Raw genomic sequence first — 15297 nt, forward strand, 5'->3', positions numbered from 1 at the left:
TTAAAAAAGAAGGGTAATATATGCAAATAGTACTAAATTTATAAGGTATAATAGGGTATTATTTGAAAAATCCGTTTTCCTTTCTCCCCTGAACCACCCAGATATCTGCACTGGAGCCAACCATGGTTACCAGTTCCTGTGTTTCTGTCATTTTTAACAATCTGTTCAGATTATTCTATGAACTCAAAAATTTGACAATGTTGACACAGTGTGGCAGTAAAGAGCATGGACTTTGGCAGCAAACAACTGGTTTGCTACCCTTAGCTCCTCAGGCGAGTTACTAGCTGTGTAACTTTAAGTAATTAACCTAATCTCTCAGAGCCTAAATTTTTTTCACCCACGAAATGGAGATGACAGCATCACCATTAGGCCGCTCTTAGGTTTAAATGAGATAATGTAAAATGCATATAAAGTGCTTAGCCAGAGTGTATGGGACAGAGAATACAATGAATACTAGATAATATTAATTTTATTGCAATTACTCCCCAAAATCAAAAAGTGAGGGAGAAACACAATAGATTCACCAAGGGCTAAAAATCATGACCTTAAAATTAAGGGCTTAAGGGACTTCCCTGGCAGTCCAGTGGTTAAGACTCCGTGCTTCTAATACAGGGGGCATGGGTTCGATCCCCGGTCAGGGAACTAAGTTCCCACATGCCGTGAGGTGTGGCAGAGAAAAAAAAAAAGGCTTATAAGAATGTGTTTAGACTAAAACTCTACATGAGGTTCATGCCAAACTGGTGAAGTTCGATTAGAGTATGTATATATAGAGTGCATGTGAGTGTTGGCACCCCATTAGTACTTATAAACTAAATACTACATGTTTTATAAATATTATTTCTTAAACTATACAAGTCTAAGAGATAAGTATTATTATCTCCACTTTACAGATGGAGAAATCAAGATTTGAAGATAACTAACTTGCTCCTTGGTCACATGGCTAATACGAGGCAAACTGAGATTTCAAACTTATTGTGTAGGACCCCAAAGCCCAGATTCTTTCCACTTCCCCCAAAATCCCTGGAAACATATGTGCAGAGAGGTCATCTGAAAGTCACAGGTGAAATGTCTACTGTCCCTGTGGAACACAGTGAGAGCAAGGGACAAAGATTCTGGTGTCAATGCTCCCTTCTTTCTTACACTCTGTGGGGCAATAATTAACAGATAAACCCAAGGAAGTAACCCCTCTGACAAGGTTTCTCTACCCCAATAATCATATAGGTCAACCCCCCTTCACTAGCTATGCTCAAAACAAAACCTCATAGAAGAGAAAAAAAAAAAAAGCAGATTTAATTAACTATAGCTGATGACAATATGTATAAAAATATTTTTTTTTAAAGCTGAGCAGGGTTTCCCTGGTGGCGCAGTGGTTGACAGTCCGCCTGCCGATGCAGGGGACACGGGTTCGTACCCCAATCCGGGAAGATCCCACATGCCACGGAGTGGCTGGGCCCGTGAGCCGTGGCCGCTGAGCCTGCGCGTCCGCAGCCTGTGCTCCGCAACGGGAGAGGCCACAACAGTGAGAGGCCCGCATACCGCAAAAAAAAAAAAAAAAGCTGAGCAAGTGTCTACAGAAGTTTTACTATGTTACTGTGTAACTGAAATTACACAGTGCATTAGAACTACACAGGCAGAACAAAATGAGACTGGTTTCCAGATTCCTACTTCTGGCTTTAAAAATAGGTAAAGACTGACATGTGCATAGAGTACAGCGAATATATGAACCCACACAGTAAGTAACACTGTAAACACATATGAGAAGTACCATGAAGATATTCAGACCCTTTGATCCATTATCCTACCCTCAAGAATTTATTTCAGGAAACAGTTTAACAGAAGTAAAAATATATTTATACCCAGAGTGATTCACTGCAGCACAATCTCTCATGGTAGAGAAAAGGAAACAAACCAGATGCCCGATGCAAAGAAAAGCATTTAACTGAAACTGTACTATGACAAAATGGAACACAGAAAAGCCATTAAATGCTATCATTACAAAGACCTGGTAGGCTAATGACAAAATGTGATAAAATGTTTAGTGAAAATAACTGAACATAAAACAGTAGCAAACTAACTTCAATTATATAAAAATTTGTAAATGCGTAGAAGATAATACATAAAAATATGAAAATACCTGGACTTGGGTCATTTTTAAGAATTTTTAAATATTTAAAAATTACCAAGTCTCATCTTTCAGGGGAAAAAAAAACTACAAATGCGGGTATAGACAAGTGCTATCAACCTAGTGAACTATAAGTCTGTTAGATAATGCATAATATACATGTTTAACATATGCACCTACCTCATCCCTCAACCTCTGTAGGGAAATAACATATCTTACCTTAATTCATCTTGCATTTCTGCTACTTGATCCAATAAAATACTTAGTCGATCCCATCTCATATTTTTACATTCCTTATGGAAGTCAAAGGCAATATATCTACCAAAAGAAAAGATATTCAGAAAGTGACTAAAGATTATTCATTTTCTTTCTGTTAATAATACCTTCATAAGCTGATCCTCCTCTCTACATACACATCGCCTGGGAACAGTAGAGCCTCCTTCACTCTGGGTTTACCACTATACATATACACATGCATGCAGGCATGCACAGACACACCCACCTTCTCATGCTCATATCTACTGAAGGAAAAAAATACACACACACTCTTTTCTATCTTCACATGTCTTTCTAGAGGCCCTGAGATAGGAGTAAAGAAGCCCAGCGAAATGCTACAGAAGTGAGCTCAGGAACAGCAATCAGGCATGTTAATATAAAGTAGCCTTGTCCAACTGAATATCTACTGTATATTTATTCTCTACCCCCATGTGCAAAGAATAGGGTCTTTTTTTGATTTTCAAATCAATTAAGATGTTCAAAATGGTCAAATGCGATTCAGTCCAAGGAGGACTGGACTGCCTGTTGTGTATTAGGGGCTGTGAGAAGAACAGAAGCAGGATGGTCCCCATTCTGGTTAGTTACTGTTCATCCTACCAAAATATTCATTATCACTATCCATACATCACACATACATGTGGTAGAGAGAATTTTCTTGTCCATCAATCTGTAATGGGCTGTTTTCAGTTATCTAATATTTAAGAGGTATAAATCTCAAAGTTAGAACATATCTAACAGTGAAGGTGCCCTACTATGAGCTGGAAAATGTTGCCCCTGCCCCTTGAGAGGGGGAAACATCATTAACCAACTCCCGAAAGTCAAGAGAGGAAGAAAGAATGAAGAGAACCTGGGCACCAGGGTACATGAAGATTCTCACACATTCCACTTCTACCCAACTTCCTATTCAGGGATCAAGTCAAGTCATAAAGGAGGAGGCCTAGAAGAACATTACACTCTCATCTACAGAGTTAAATTCAGATTAGGTGTCTGCTCTCATGGAGCCTTGGCTCCAATGGCCGAAGGGACATCAATGTAGGGAGGGCTTCCAGCAGGTCAAGAGAGGGGCTTCTATCACCTCAATGGTTATCTCAGGGGAGAATGGGGTACTTAGAAATTAGTATAAAAACAGAAGTTAGCCAACTGTGACGCCAGACTTTGGGAAGACTGGGAGTGGGGGGAAGCATTTTCAAAGGCAGCTCCATTAGAAGTGGTGGTGTGATAGTTATTTTTGGAGTGCTCTGACCATAGCTCTAGACTTGCCTGAAAAATTTAAGTGGCTCACTAGCACATAAATGCACCTGGATTCTTAAGCTTGTATCCTTCTAAAATTACATTTGTATCTTCTAAGAATGTCTTACATCACTATATTTTGGTAACAATAGCTTTAGGGTGTTTATTCCTTAGCAGTATGTAACCTCCAAGTGCCCTGGAACACCAAGGGCATAACTTTAGACTCTGACTTATGCCTCAAGTTCTCAAAGTTAGCTGCTGCTACAAGCACTAGAGGCAACTCTGGAGATGAGTATACCTACAGAAACCCTCTGAAGCACAGACAGGGGCTTAACCAGGGGTGTACAAAGGAGGCAGCAGATAGACTTTTTCCAGAATAGACATGTTGGACTCTAAACCCAGTGATGCTGATTTTTCAGGTCTTAGGTATATTCTGAGTAATTCCTCTGAGGATTTTGAGGCACATCCTGGATAGGAATCACTTCTCTGACTCATCCAAGTGTGTTTGGGCAGGTTCCACTATGAGAAGGCAGAAATGGGCATGGAGTAAGGGTCTGATAAATTTGCTAGAGTTTTTGAGTTGGACAATAGGCTTAAATTCTTCCTCAAAGGTTCATTATATCATTCTATTTTTGTGTATGTCTAAAAATTTCCAGAGGTTAAAAAAATTCTCCCCAAATAACCGAGTACCATTTCTTTTAAAGTCTTCCCCCAATGCCTGTGACCACTTCCTACCACAGTATACCCCACCTCCTACCCCGGTTTCCTAATGCAGAAGCTCCAAATGGGCTGACTCATTACCCTGCACATTTCCACAGGGCAACTGTTTATGTTTTAGGATCCCCCCTCTTTTGACAAGGCCACACAGAATTTGTAACTATTGCCTGCTGCCTTACAGGAGGGCAAGCTGCTGCTCCAGACAAGGCCGCCATGCAACAGTAAATTGCTCCAGCTCGTGTGGAGGTCAGGACCAGGCAGACCACACCAAACAAGCATGAGTAACTGAAATTCAAGACCCAATGGGCAGAGCAACACAAAGCCTCAAGGAGAGGATTTTAATCAAGGGCTAAACTTTTACAAAATTCAAATTAAAATTCAACTGTTAAGAAGTTATTCTGCAACATGAATTATGCCAGAGAAAATTTCAAGCTAACAAAATCATGCTTTGAAAACAACAAACTGAAATACATCTAGAGAGATCTATGTACTTACGTATATATGCACTGCACATCTACTGTGAAAATACCTACAACAGATTTCTAGTGAGGTACCTGATCATTCCATTTGCCAAGGAAGACACCATTGTTGCAAACGCCTGTTCAAGTGGCTTCTCTGAGCCCTTCTGATTAACCTGTAAAAAATTAAAAACACCACACCCTGCTTTTTAAAAAAATATTTGTTTGTTTATTTATTTATTTATTTATGGCTGTGTTGGGTCTTCATTGCTGCACGCGGGCTTTCTCTAGCTGCAGCGAGCAGGGGCTAGTCTTCATTACAATGCGCGGGCTTCTCGTTGAGGTGGCTTCTCTTGTTGTGGAGCACGGGCTCGAGGCACCTGGGCTTCAGTAGCTGTGGCACGTGGGCTCAGTAGTTGTGGCTCGCGGGCTCTAGAGCACAGGCTCAGTAGTTGTGGCACACGGGCTTAGTTGCTCCGCGGCATGTGGGATCTTCCCGGACCAGGGCTCAAACCCATGTCCCCTGCATTGGCAGGCAGATTCTTAACCACTGTGCCACCAGGGAAGTCCCACCATAGCTTTCTTTTAAGTTTAATTAGAAGGACAGAGTGACATCAGCAAAATGGCAGACTAGGAAGCTTTAAGCTCTTATACCCTCACAAAAACATCAGAAAAAAGAGAAGCTGTCTAAGCCAACTTCGTAGGAGCTCTAGAAAAGTCAAAGGTTTATAGCAACCAGACAAATGTCCAATCAAGATAAAGCCATCCTCAAAATAGTAGGACAATTCTGTAGCACTTTTCTTGCCCTTATCTCATCCTTTCCCCAGTGCAATGACGATCTTAGCTTAAGCAGCAGCAACACAGTTCTCAGCCCCCCTCCACAAATCGGAGCAGACCAGACCTTATTTGCACACTGCTCATATAAGCTACAAGAGGACTATAAACCAAGACGCCTAGGGCAAGGTATTTCAGGTGGAGACATAAAATAGACCATCTAAAGCCTGCAGAAGCAGCTGGGGTGACACTCTTTTGAGAAATTAGGATACTCAAAAGCAGCCATGTATACGGAGAGTTTTAGACAGCCGTATGCATACCCAAGCAAGATGCATGCTCAGAAAAGTCCTGAAAAGACCTTAAGCCTTCACCTCAGGCTAATCCCTACGTTCAGAGCAAGCCTAACTAAATAAGCGAAGGACTGCTCCAACACAGAAGCAGTCTGCAGAGATTAGGAGAATGGGGTTGTTCTCTCTTTTTTGTTTTTTCCTTTGTCTATTTCAGTTCCTTGTATTCAAGGAAATTTCTGTCAAAACATTAGCTGAAAACAAGTTAAAAGAACGGAGACTTCAGTGAGCATACATAACAAGGAACAGTCTTTGCAAAAATAGTTTGGAAAAGTCTCAAAACAAATAGATTACTACAGCATTCAATAATCAAAACAAAAACAAAATAAAACAATAGCAAACCCCTGAGAAAGAAGAATCTAACTTCCAGAGTTACTACATTATAAACATCCAATACCCAGTTTTCAAGAACAACAACAAAATCATAAGGCATACAAAAAAACACAGGAAAACAAGGCTTAGCTTATTCAATGGAAAAGGATAAATTGATAGAAACCATCCCTGCAGAAGCCTTATTTATAAAAAGCTTTCAGGGAATTCCCTGGTGGTCCAGTGGTTAGGACTTGGCGCAGCCTGGGTTCCATCCCTCGTTGGGGAACTAAGATCCTGAAGGCCGTATGGCGTGGCTAAATTAAAAAAAAAATAATAAATAGGACTTCCCTGGTGACGCAGTGGTTAAGAATCCGCCTGCCAATGCAGGGGACATGGGTTAGAGCCCTGGCCCGGGAAGATCCCACATGCAGCGGAGCAACTAAGCCCATGCGCCACAACTACTGAGCCTGTGCTCTAGAGCCCTCGAGTCACAACTACTGAGCCTGCGTGCCTAGAGCCCACGCTCTACAACAAGAAAAGCCACTACAGTGAGAAGCCCATGCACCACAATGAAGAGCAGCTCCCGCTCGCTGCAACTAAAGAAAGCCGGCACCCAGCAACAAAGTCCCAATGCAGCCAAAAATAAATAAATAAATAAATGTTTTAAAATTTTTAAATAAATAAATAAATAACAAAAAGCTTTCACAATAACTGTCTTAAATACGCTCAGAGCTAAAAGAAAGCATGGACGAAGAACTAAAGGAAATCAGGAAAACCATATATGAAAAAAATAAGAATATCAACAAAGAAACAAACTATTCAAAGGAACCACACAGTAAGTCTGGAGCTGAGAAGTACAAAATGGAAATTAAAAATTCACTAGAGGAGTTCAACAGCACATTTGAGCAGGAAGAAAGAAGAATCAGCAAACTTGTATAGGACAAAAGAAATAATCAAGTTGAAGCAGCAGAAAGAAAAAAGAATCGGAAAATTGAATGGAGCCTGGGGAACTTCTGGGATACCATCTAACAGACAACATATTCATTATGGGAGTCCCAGAAGGACAAGAGAGAGAAAGGGGCAGAGAGATTATTTAAAGAGAAAATGTCAAAAAACCTTCCCAAATTTGATGAACGATATAGATCTTCAAATCCAAGAAGTGCCCAATCCCCAGATATGACGAACCCAAGGAAACACACCAAACACATTATAATCAAACTACTTAATGACAAAGAGAGGATCTTGAAAGCAGCAAGAGAGAAAGGACTCATCACATACAAGGGATTCTGAATAGAATTATATGCCAATTTCTCTTCAGAAACCTTGGAGGCTAGAAGGCAATGGGATGATATATTTAAAGTACTGAAAGAAAAGAACTGTCAACCAGTAATTCTATATCTGGCAAAACTGTCCTTCAAAAATGAGACAGAAATTAAGACATTCTTGGATAAACAAAAGTTAAGGGAGTTCATTATCCCTAGACCTGCCCTACCAGAAATGCTACAGAGAGTTCTTCAAGTTAAAATGAAAGGACACTACAAAGTAACTTGGAGCCACATAAACAAAAACATTCTGCTAAGGGAAATAAGATGCAAAGGAACAAATATTACACAATACAATTTATATGGGATACCCAGAATAGACAAATTTATAGAGACAGAAAGTAGAATGGAGTTACCAGGGGCTGAGGTAAGAGGGATAATAGGAAGTTACTGTTTAATGGATACTGAGTTTCTGTCTGGTATGACGAAAAGTTCTGGAAATGGTCAGTGGTGACGGCTGCACAACACTGTAAAATATTTAATGCCACTGAGTTGCACACTTAAAAATGTTAAAATGATAAATTTTGTTAAAAAAAAAAGGATGCTAAGGTTTTATTCCCCCCAAAATGTAAGAAACATACCAGATTGATTATGACTTGTTTTCCATAAATAATTATTTGTGAATCAAAATGCCTTTGGAAACCATCCATCTAGAGAGGGGGAAAAAAGAGTTATATACTTTACCAGATTACATTATAAGAATACTTATAAGATGTTAAAAAGTGTCTCCTTAAATGTCCTATCTCTATATTCAAAAGAATGACATTAAGATGGACTATGTCTTCTAGATATTCTAAATACCATGTAGTGAGTAGTAACTATAAGCCATTCTACTCTGAGCTACAATATTACTATTTTATTTCTGAGCATGTCAAACAGAATACACTAAATATTCTAAACAGTGTAAGACCGAAAATCTTACTGAGATCTCTAAAATCTAAATTTACCATGTCAGTTTGTTTTTCCACATTTCTAACATGCCACATACACAGCCCTTTGGTTTATAAGCTCGCTAAGTGCCAGAACCAAGGAGAAAGGCCTCAAAGATGTTGAAGTCTGACTTATAAGAAATAAATACATGCTCTATACGCAAACTATAATGCCACTAAGCTTCTATTTATAGCCAATGAAAAAAGCATGGAAGATACACACATGATTTGCTACTTTGTTGATCAGTGGCAGTGGTTTGTACTTGAGATTTGGTCTTTGAGACCAGTAAAGTGGTATTGATCCTCGAGTCTAAAAGAAAAGAAAAGATATGTAAAAAGAAACATACGCACAAACTTGTTTTTCTCACCTTATTGTCAGCGGTATATACAATATCAATGACCGCAAAAGAAAAAATAAAAATGCAATCTACTAACTATGAAAGAAATCCATGCATACTGGCTCCTAAAATTCGTATTTTGGGGCATGCATTTGGAAAGGACTTTTTCTGATTTTATATACATGCACTTGTGTAGTAGACAGTTGTGTTTCTCCTAAATTCTAAAATAAATCAATTTTTATCTACAAGTAAAAATTACCAAGTTACATCTGGTATATAATTTGGCATTATAATAAAACTAGAAATTGCTTTATTCATTCTCAAAAGAATATGTTTATGAACTTAAAAATATTTTTAGCCATTAATACTCCGGAGCAGTAAGTGATCCACAACCCAGATATTATGTCACAATGAATGCAAGGCAGGTAAAGTCAGTCATAAGCCAGCTGCTTGTCCTGTCATCACTGCCCTGAAGAAGTCTAAGGGGTTAAGCAGACCAGTGGCTCCATTTCCATAACCCTTGCACCTCCTACTCTACCCTCTCCTTTAGGGATTTAATTCAAGGGCAGAAAACGTCGGCAACTGAGTGCCAGGTATTAATGGAATATCCTTGTTTGGGGTGAACTCTTTCCATATTGTAGACAATGATATTACTTTAAAAAGGAGAGAAATTTCAACAATATGTCAGGAAATTACAATCCAAGTAGAAGAGACCAACTGGCTGGCTGCCTAACAGACACGTTAACTTGCCTGTACAAATGAAGCTCTGCTCCCATTGTAGTGCACAATTTGTTCTGTTTCTACAAAGTTAGCTGCATGGCCTTCAGAATCAATTCCTGAATTGGAAAAAAATTAACTATATTTATTACATAAGAAAAACATCAGAAACTCACTAATTCACTCTAACTTGAAGAGAATTAAGTCAGTTCAAATTAGTGGAAAAGTACTTATAAAACTAAATTTCAAACAAATGCATAGTCCACCATCAGAAAGCTCACAAAGCTCACTCACTTAAACAGGCTTAAAGGTAGTATTAACGACCTAGTAACAAACAAGTAATGTTGGCTGCTGTTTAATATATCAATTGTTTGTATACACAATCCCTCTAAAACAGTGTTTCTCAAAACAAGTTCTCAAAAACCTCTGACAGTATACCCATAGATCCCAATTTTGGAAGTTAAAACCATTAAACACAATATTAAATGCAAATGTGGGCCATTACGTTAACAGTATTTTGTTATAACGATGCAAATGGTCCAGCAGATGCGTATAATTTTAATTACCAAAATGAAAGCACAAAAACTCTATATGATCCTACAATTTCTACAACTCCATGAATATACCCAAAAGAACTAATTTGAAAAGCACTGCTCTTAAATATTTATCCTTGATTTGGTTAGTTCTTTCAAATGTTTGAAGCATTACCTTACTATCTTGTTTACATAAGAAAAGCTTGCTAAGCAAAGGCAACTTTCAAGCGAGTCCCTGACTCAATTAGGACAAAAAAAAAAAAACCCAACAGATTTTTAATGATCTCAAATATTTCTTAACATTCTTTCTATCTGACGTACTTCTAAAACATATAACATTTTGAGGTGTAACATATAACATCGGTGTTTCTGTTAACATATTAACAGAAGGGAAAAAAATTATAGTCAAATCAGCAATAAAATGCCTTCTCAGTACGTTCTAAAATTACTTGTCAGAAGCATGGGCTATACTTGGTTCTGTCCAGAATTCCCATTAAGGAATAATATTTTATTATTTTAAATAAATAAAATATTTTAGTTATTTTAAAGTAGTTATTTTAAAAAGTGAGATTGAGAATAAGAGTGAGATTGTGTGTGTGTGAGAGCGAGTGAGTGTACGAGACATCTTTATGAAGCGATTTCCAATATATATTAAGTTAAAAAAAACCCAAGGTGCAAGAAAATGTACACAGTATACAACCACTGTCTGCAAAAGAAGGAGAACATACTTGGAATAGCATAAAAATTATCTGAAGGATAAGTAAACTAACAACAGATCAGCTGGTCGGGAGGTTAAGATGCAGCAGATGAAGTCAGAAATGAGAAATATTTTTTAACTGCATATCTTTTTATACCTTTGATGCCTGATCTATGTGACTGCATTACCAATTCAAAACTTTTAATTAAAAAATATGACTCCATCCAAGAAAATCCAGATACAAGGGCATTGCTAACTCTAATCCTGGTTGTGTGATCTTGGCCAGGTCACTAACTAAATGTTTTTCTTCCTCTGCTATATCACCTATACTAAAGGAGATTAACCAAATGACTTTTACAACTTCCTGGCCCAAAACTTCTATGATTTACCTAAGGGTCCATAGGATTCTATTCTGATATACTCTGGCTTAAAAAAAACAGAGTTCGGGAAACTCATTTTCATAATGACAGTAACCTCTAATACAGATTTTAAAAGCTTCGTTTAAGCAAATTAGCGTGTTGCTAGCACAAAGCCTAAAGAATAAATGCTCAAATGTAAATCTTCAAAGTTGAAGGCATAAGGTCAAATGTCTAGCTTTATACATGCAAAGAAACCAACAGCAATATAAGAAAATACTTTCTCATATGAGTTTAGGTTATTGAAAACTATAGTGAGTTCAGCTATGCTCTCAGACATCCAGCAAATAACATGATCAATTCCTCTTAAAGCAGTAAGAAGCAGCCTACAGTGTCTCATTAACATCTGCAATGTAACTACAGTAGCTGGAGTAAAGTACAGAAGACCTACCTAATTATCATAATGAAGCAGGAGATAAATATTTAGCAAGGCTATCAAATGATAATGAAACAAATAAAATACAAAAGGTTACATTCATGTTACCATGAGCCAAACATTAATTAGAGATAGATATAACCCAGTACCAAATCGTGCTGACAAAATTAATCTCACCTCTTACATAATAGCGGACACCAGCTCTGAAACAACTCCTCCTCGAGATGAGAATCCAATCAAAGTATTTTCCATTAATAGAACATGAGTGCATAGTAATAACTTAACTACATTAAGAAAAATATAACATATTGCAAAATCATATGTATTATTTTCAAATGAAATTTGAATCTATCTACCCTAGTAAGAATGTCTCTGCCTTTAGAAAATAAAAAGGAGAATATGCAAATTTTTGGTTCCTCATGAATATTCACAACCCTTTAGTACTGATTGTGAAGTTTTGTCAAGTCAGTAACCCTATAATGACATACAGTCAGTGTGTTTAAGTGGTTCATTACAGTGTTTCTATTTAAATAATATGATTTCCTTTCCCAGATAGTCTCAACCACTTTCTGAAAGTAAAGAATTAAATATTAACCACATCACAAAAAAATCTTTGAATGAAAGACTTATACATTTAAAATAGATTAACCTTCCAATAAGAAATGGAAAAAAAGGGGGAAAAAGACTAAGCTACTGAAGTTTATATTATATGCATAATTATAATTACCAATAACAGTTGCTAAGTATATAAAGATTTACAGATCAAACTGTAAATTAAAGATTATTCAGAAACAGAATGTATCTCTCTCTTCCTCATAGGTTTGGGTTTGCCCTATGGTTATTTCCTATACATAACATTTTGCTTAATGTAATTTGATTCATCCATTATAAAGCATTAAGAGCATAATAAAATAAATATCTATAAACCTACCTCCGACTTGCGAAAAGTATCAAAGCCCTGAATCTAGTATCTGTTCCTTCTTCATCCCATCCAACTGCCTTCTTCCCCAGAAGCCCTGTGGAGACGATCCCCCTGCCTTCTTAGTTTCATTATATGCAACCATGACGTGAAAACACACAGCTTGCTTTTGAGTTTTATAAAAATGGCACAACACTCTTAAAAAACTTCAAGTCCTTGTTTATGCCCCCAGTAAGTACCTAAGAGTCATCCTTGCACTGCATGAAGCAGTAGTTTGGTCCTCTTCATTGTTGTGTGCAATCTATAAGAACCATGTCACAACAGCCCTAATTCTTCTGCTGATGGAACTCGTGGTGCTCAGAGTTTGCTCTAACAGTGGTGCCGTAAACATTTTTGAAAAACCTCCTGTATAAATGTATTGTGTATGTAGAGGGGAAGGCCTGGTAAATCCATAAGGAAATGCCAAATAATTTTCAAAATAGTGGTACCAAATGATACTAGCAATATGAATTTCTTGTGATTCATCCCTCTCTATCACCTGGTATCATCAGACTTAATAATGAGTCATCTTGAGCTCCCAATTCACAAACCTTTAAAACCACAGTACTAGAGAAGACTCCAAAGCCGTATTTACTCATTCATTCATTTGGAGCAGGGCACAAAGATGAATCAGACATGGATCTGCCTCTAAGAGAACTGAGTATAGCATGGAATATGTCTGTTTTATGAATCATTTTCTTCTGATTACAAGATGAATATCCATCCAAAAGCATGTAAGGAACGAAAGAAAAAGAAAAATCATGCAGAATCCCACCACCATGACACAACTTTTAAAATGTCGATGTATTTACTTCTAATCTTTTATCAATTAGTGACTCTCAGGGCCATGCACTCCCACTTGGGGATGCCCATTTCACACTTTCTCTTCAACCTCCAGCTACTACTCACAGCTAATGGCACTGCTTCCAATTTCACTGTGAAAATAAAAGCCATCCACATGCTCCCACCACATCTATCTACCTACTAGCCTCCACGTCCACCATAGCTGCTTCCTTTCTACTAGGGCGGATGAGCTGGATGGTGGATAAGCTGTCTATGTCAGGCCTTCGACCTGTGTACTAGACCCCACCCCCTCACACACTCAAGGACATTGCTCCAGCATGTGGCTGTGCTCCCACCTTCTCCAAAATCTTTCTTCCCAGCATCTGGTAACAGCCCCCATTTGGGGAGAAGTGGGGGAAACAGGAACATAACCTCCCTAATGGTCTTTTTTTTTTTTTTTGCAGTATGCGGGCCTCTCACTGTTGCGGCGCCTCCCGTTGCAGAGCACAGGCTCCGGACGCGCAGGCCCAGCGGCCATGGCTCACGGGCCCAGCCGCTCCACGGCATGTGGGATCTTCCCAGACCAGGGCACGAACCCGTGTCCCCTGCATCGGTAGGCGGACTCTCAATCTAATGGTCATTTTTAAACAACCAGCAGCATATCAGCTGATGAGACTCTCTGCTTGGAAACCTTATTTTCATTTGCTTCTGGGACACTACTCTCAATTGGTTGGTTCTTCTCTTCCTCACTTGCCTTTGCTGGTTCATTTTTCCAACTTCAAATCTTAGAGTAACTCTATATGACTCGTCCTTTCAGTTCACTTACTTTGGTTCCCCCACTTCAGAAGTCCTTTGTCCTGAGGCCTGTAGTCCGTGGCTCTAGCATTTATTCACTATCTAGAACCCCCTTCAGGCTGTCTTCTTTCTCTACACCTTTTTCTTCTCCATATACATTTCTTCCTTTGATGATCTCATCCCACTTCATGGCTTTAAATGCCATCTATACCCTGAGGACTTTCAAATTTATGTCTCCAAAAAAAAAAAAAAAAAATTTACGTCTCCAACATGGACTTCTCTCCTAAACTCCAGTTCCATTAATCTATGTCTTCTTGACAATCTCTACTTGGATATTTACAGAAATCTCAAGCTCAACATGTCCAAATAGAAGTCCAGATACTCTGGCCTGCCTTCCACCTCGGCTCTTCCCCACCACAATGCATGGCTTCCTTCCACTTACTCTGGCCAAAAATCTTAAGACTCATACTCAACCCTCCTTCATTCCCCATGTATAATTTGTCAGAAAATCCTTTTAGCTGCACTTTCAAAACATATCTAGAACCTGACCATTTTTCATCACCATCAGCTACCGCCCTGGTCCCAGGCAACATCACCTCCATCCTGATTACTACAACTGCTCCTAGCTATTCCTTGCATCCTCCCCTGCTCACCTTTGGCATATTCTCTACATCACTGTCCGAGTGATCCTGTCTTACCATGACAATCCTCTACTCAAATCCCAATAGTTTCCCTTAACAGTTAAAGTAAAAGACAAAGCCTCTAAGGCCCTGCATAATGTGGGTCCAGCACCCTCTCTGAACACAGCTCCTACTCCCTGTCCATTCTCTGCTCCAGTCACACTCCCGCCTTGGGCCCTTTTTTCTTGCCGATCTCTAAGTACAGGAAACATCTGAGGACAGGTCTAGTCAAAAAGCTACACTAAACAAAAGCCAATGTAAAACTTCAGATTTAAAGCTAAATAGATAAACTTTCTAAAATCACCTAGAAATAGTGTTCTATAATCTCATTTGTTATTATTTGCCCATTCACAATCTCATTTTGGAATTAAAAAAACACATACACACAATTGGCCCAAACCCTTAAAGCACTACCTAAATAGTACACTTGTTATTATTTTATCCTTAGGAGAACTTAGAGAGCTCCAGGGAAAAACGAAAACAAAAACCAGAATAAACAGGAGCTTTTATCCTGACA

The 15297-nt window shown here is 38.5% G+C and overlaps 1 protein-coding gene across 19 annotated transcripts in view; it reads right to left on the bottom strand.

Annotated features, from left to right (window-relative positions):
• Positions 1–15297, bottom strand: part of SACM1L (SAC1 like phosphatidylinositide phosphatase) — a 74862-nt gene that overhangs the window by 27376 nt on the left and 32189 nt on the right. For all 19 annotated transcript variants that reach the window (XR_007479851.1, XR_007479863.1, XR_007479864.1 and 16 more), the window contains 6 exons: positions 11742–11843; positions 9576–9661; positions 8711–8797; positions 8140–8208; positions 4900–4979; positions 2342–2440 (listed from right to left, as the gene is read on the bottom strand). Coding sequence is in view for 3 of the 19 variants with exons in the window: in XM_012538265.3 (XP_012393719.1) it covers positions 2342–2440; positions 4900–4979; positions 8140–8208; positions 8711–8797; positions 9576–9661; positions 11742–11843 (523 nt within the window). In the remaining 16 variants the exon portion in view is untranslated. The remainder of the gene's footprint in view (positions 1–2341; positions 2441–4899; positions 4980–8139; positions 8209–8710; positions 8798–9575; positions 9662–11741; positions 11844–15297) is intronic.

Source organism: Orcinus orca, chromosome 10, assembly GCF_937001465.1.
Source record: "Orcinus orca chromosome 10, mOrcOrc1.1, whole genome shotgun sequence".
Taxonomy (NCBI): domain Eukaryota; kingdom Metazoa; phylum Chordata; class Mammalia; order Artiodactyla; family Delphinidae; genus Orcinus; species Orcinus orca.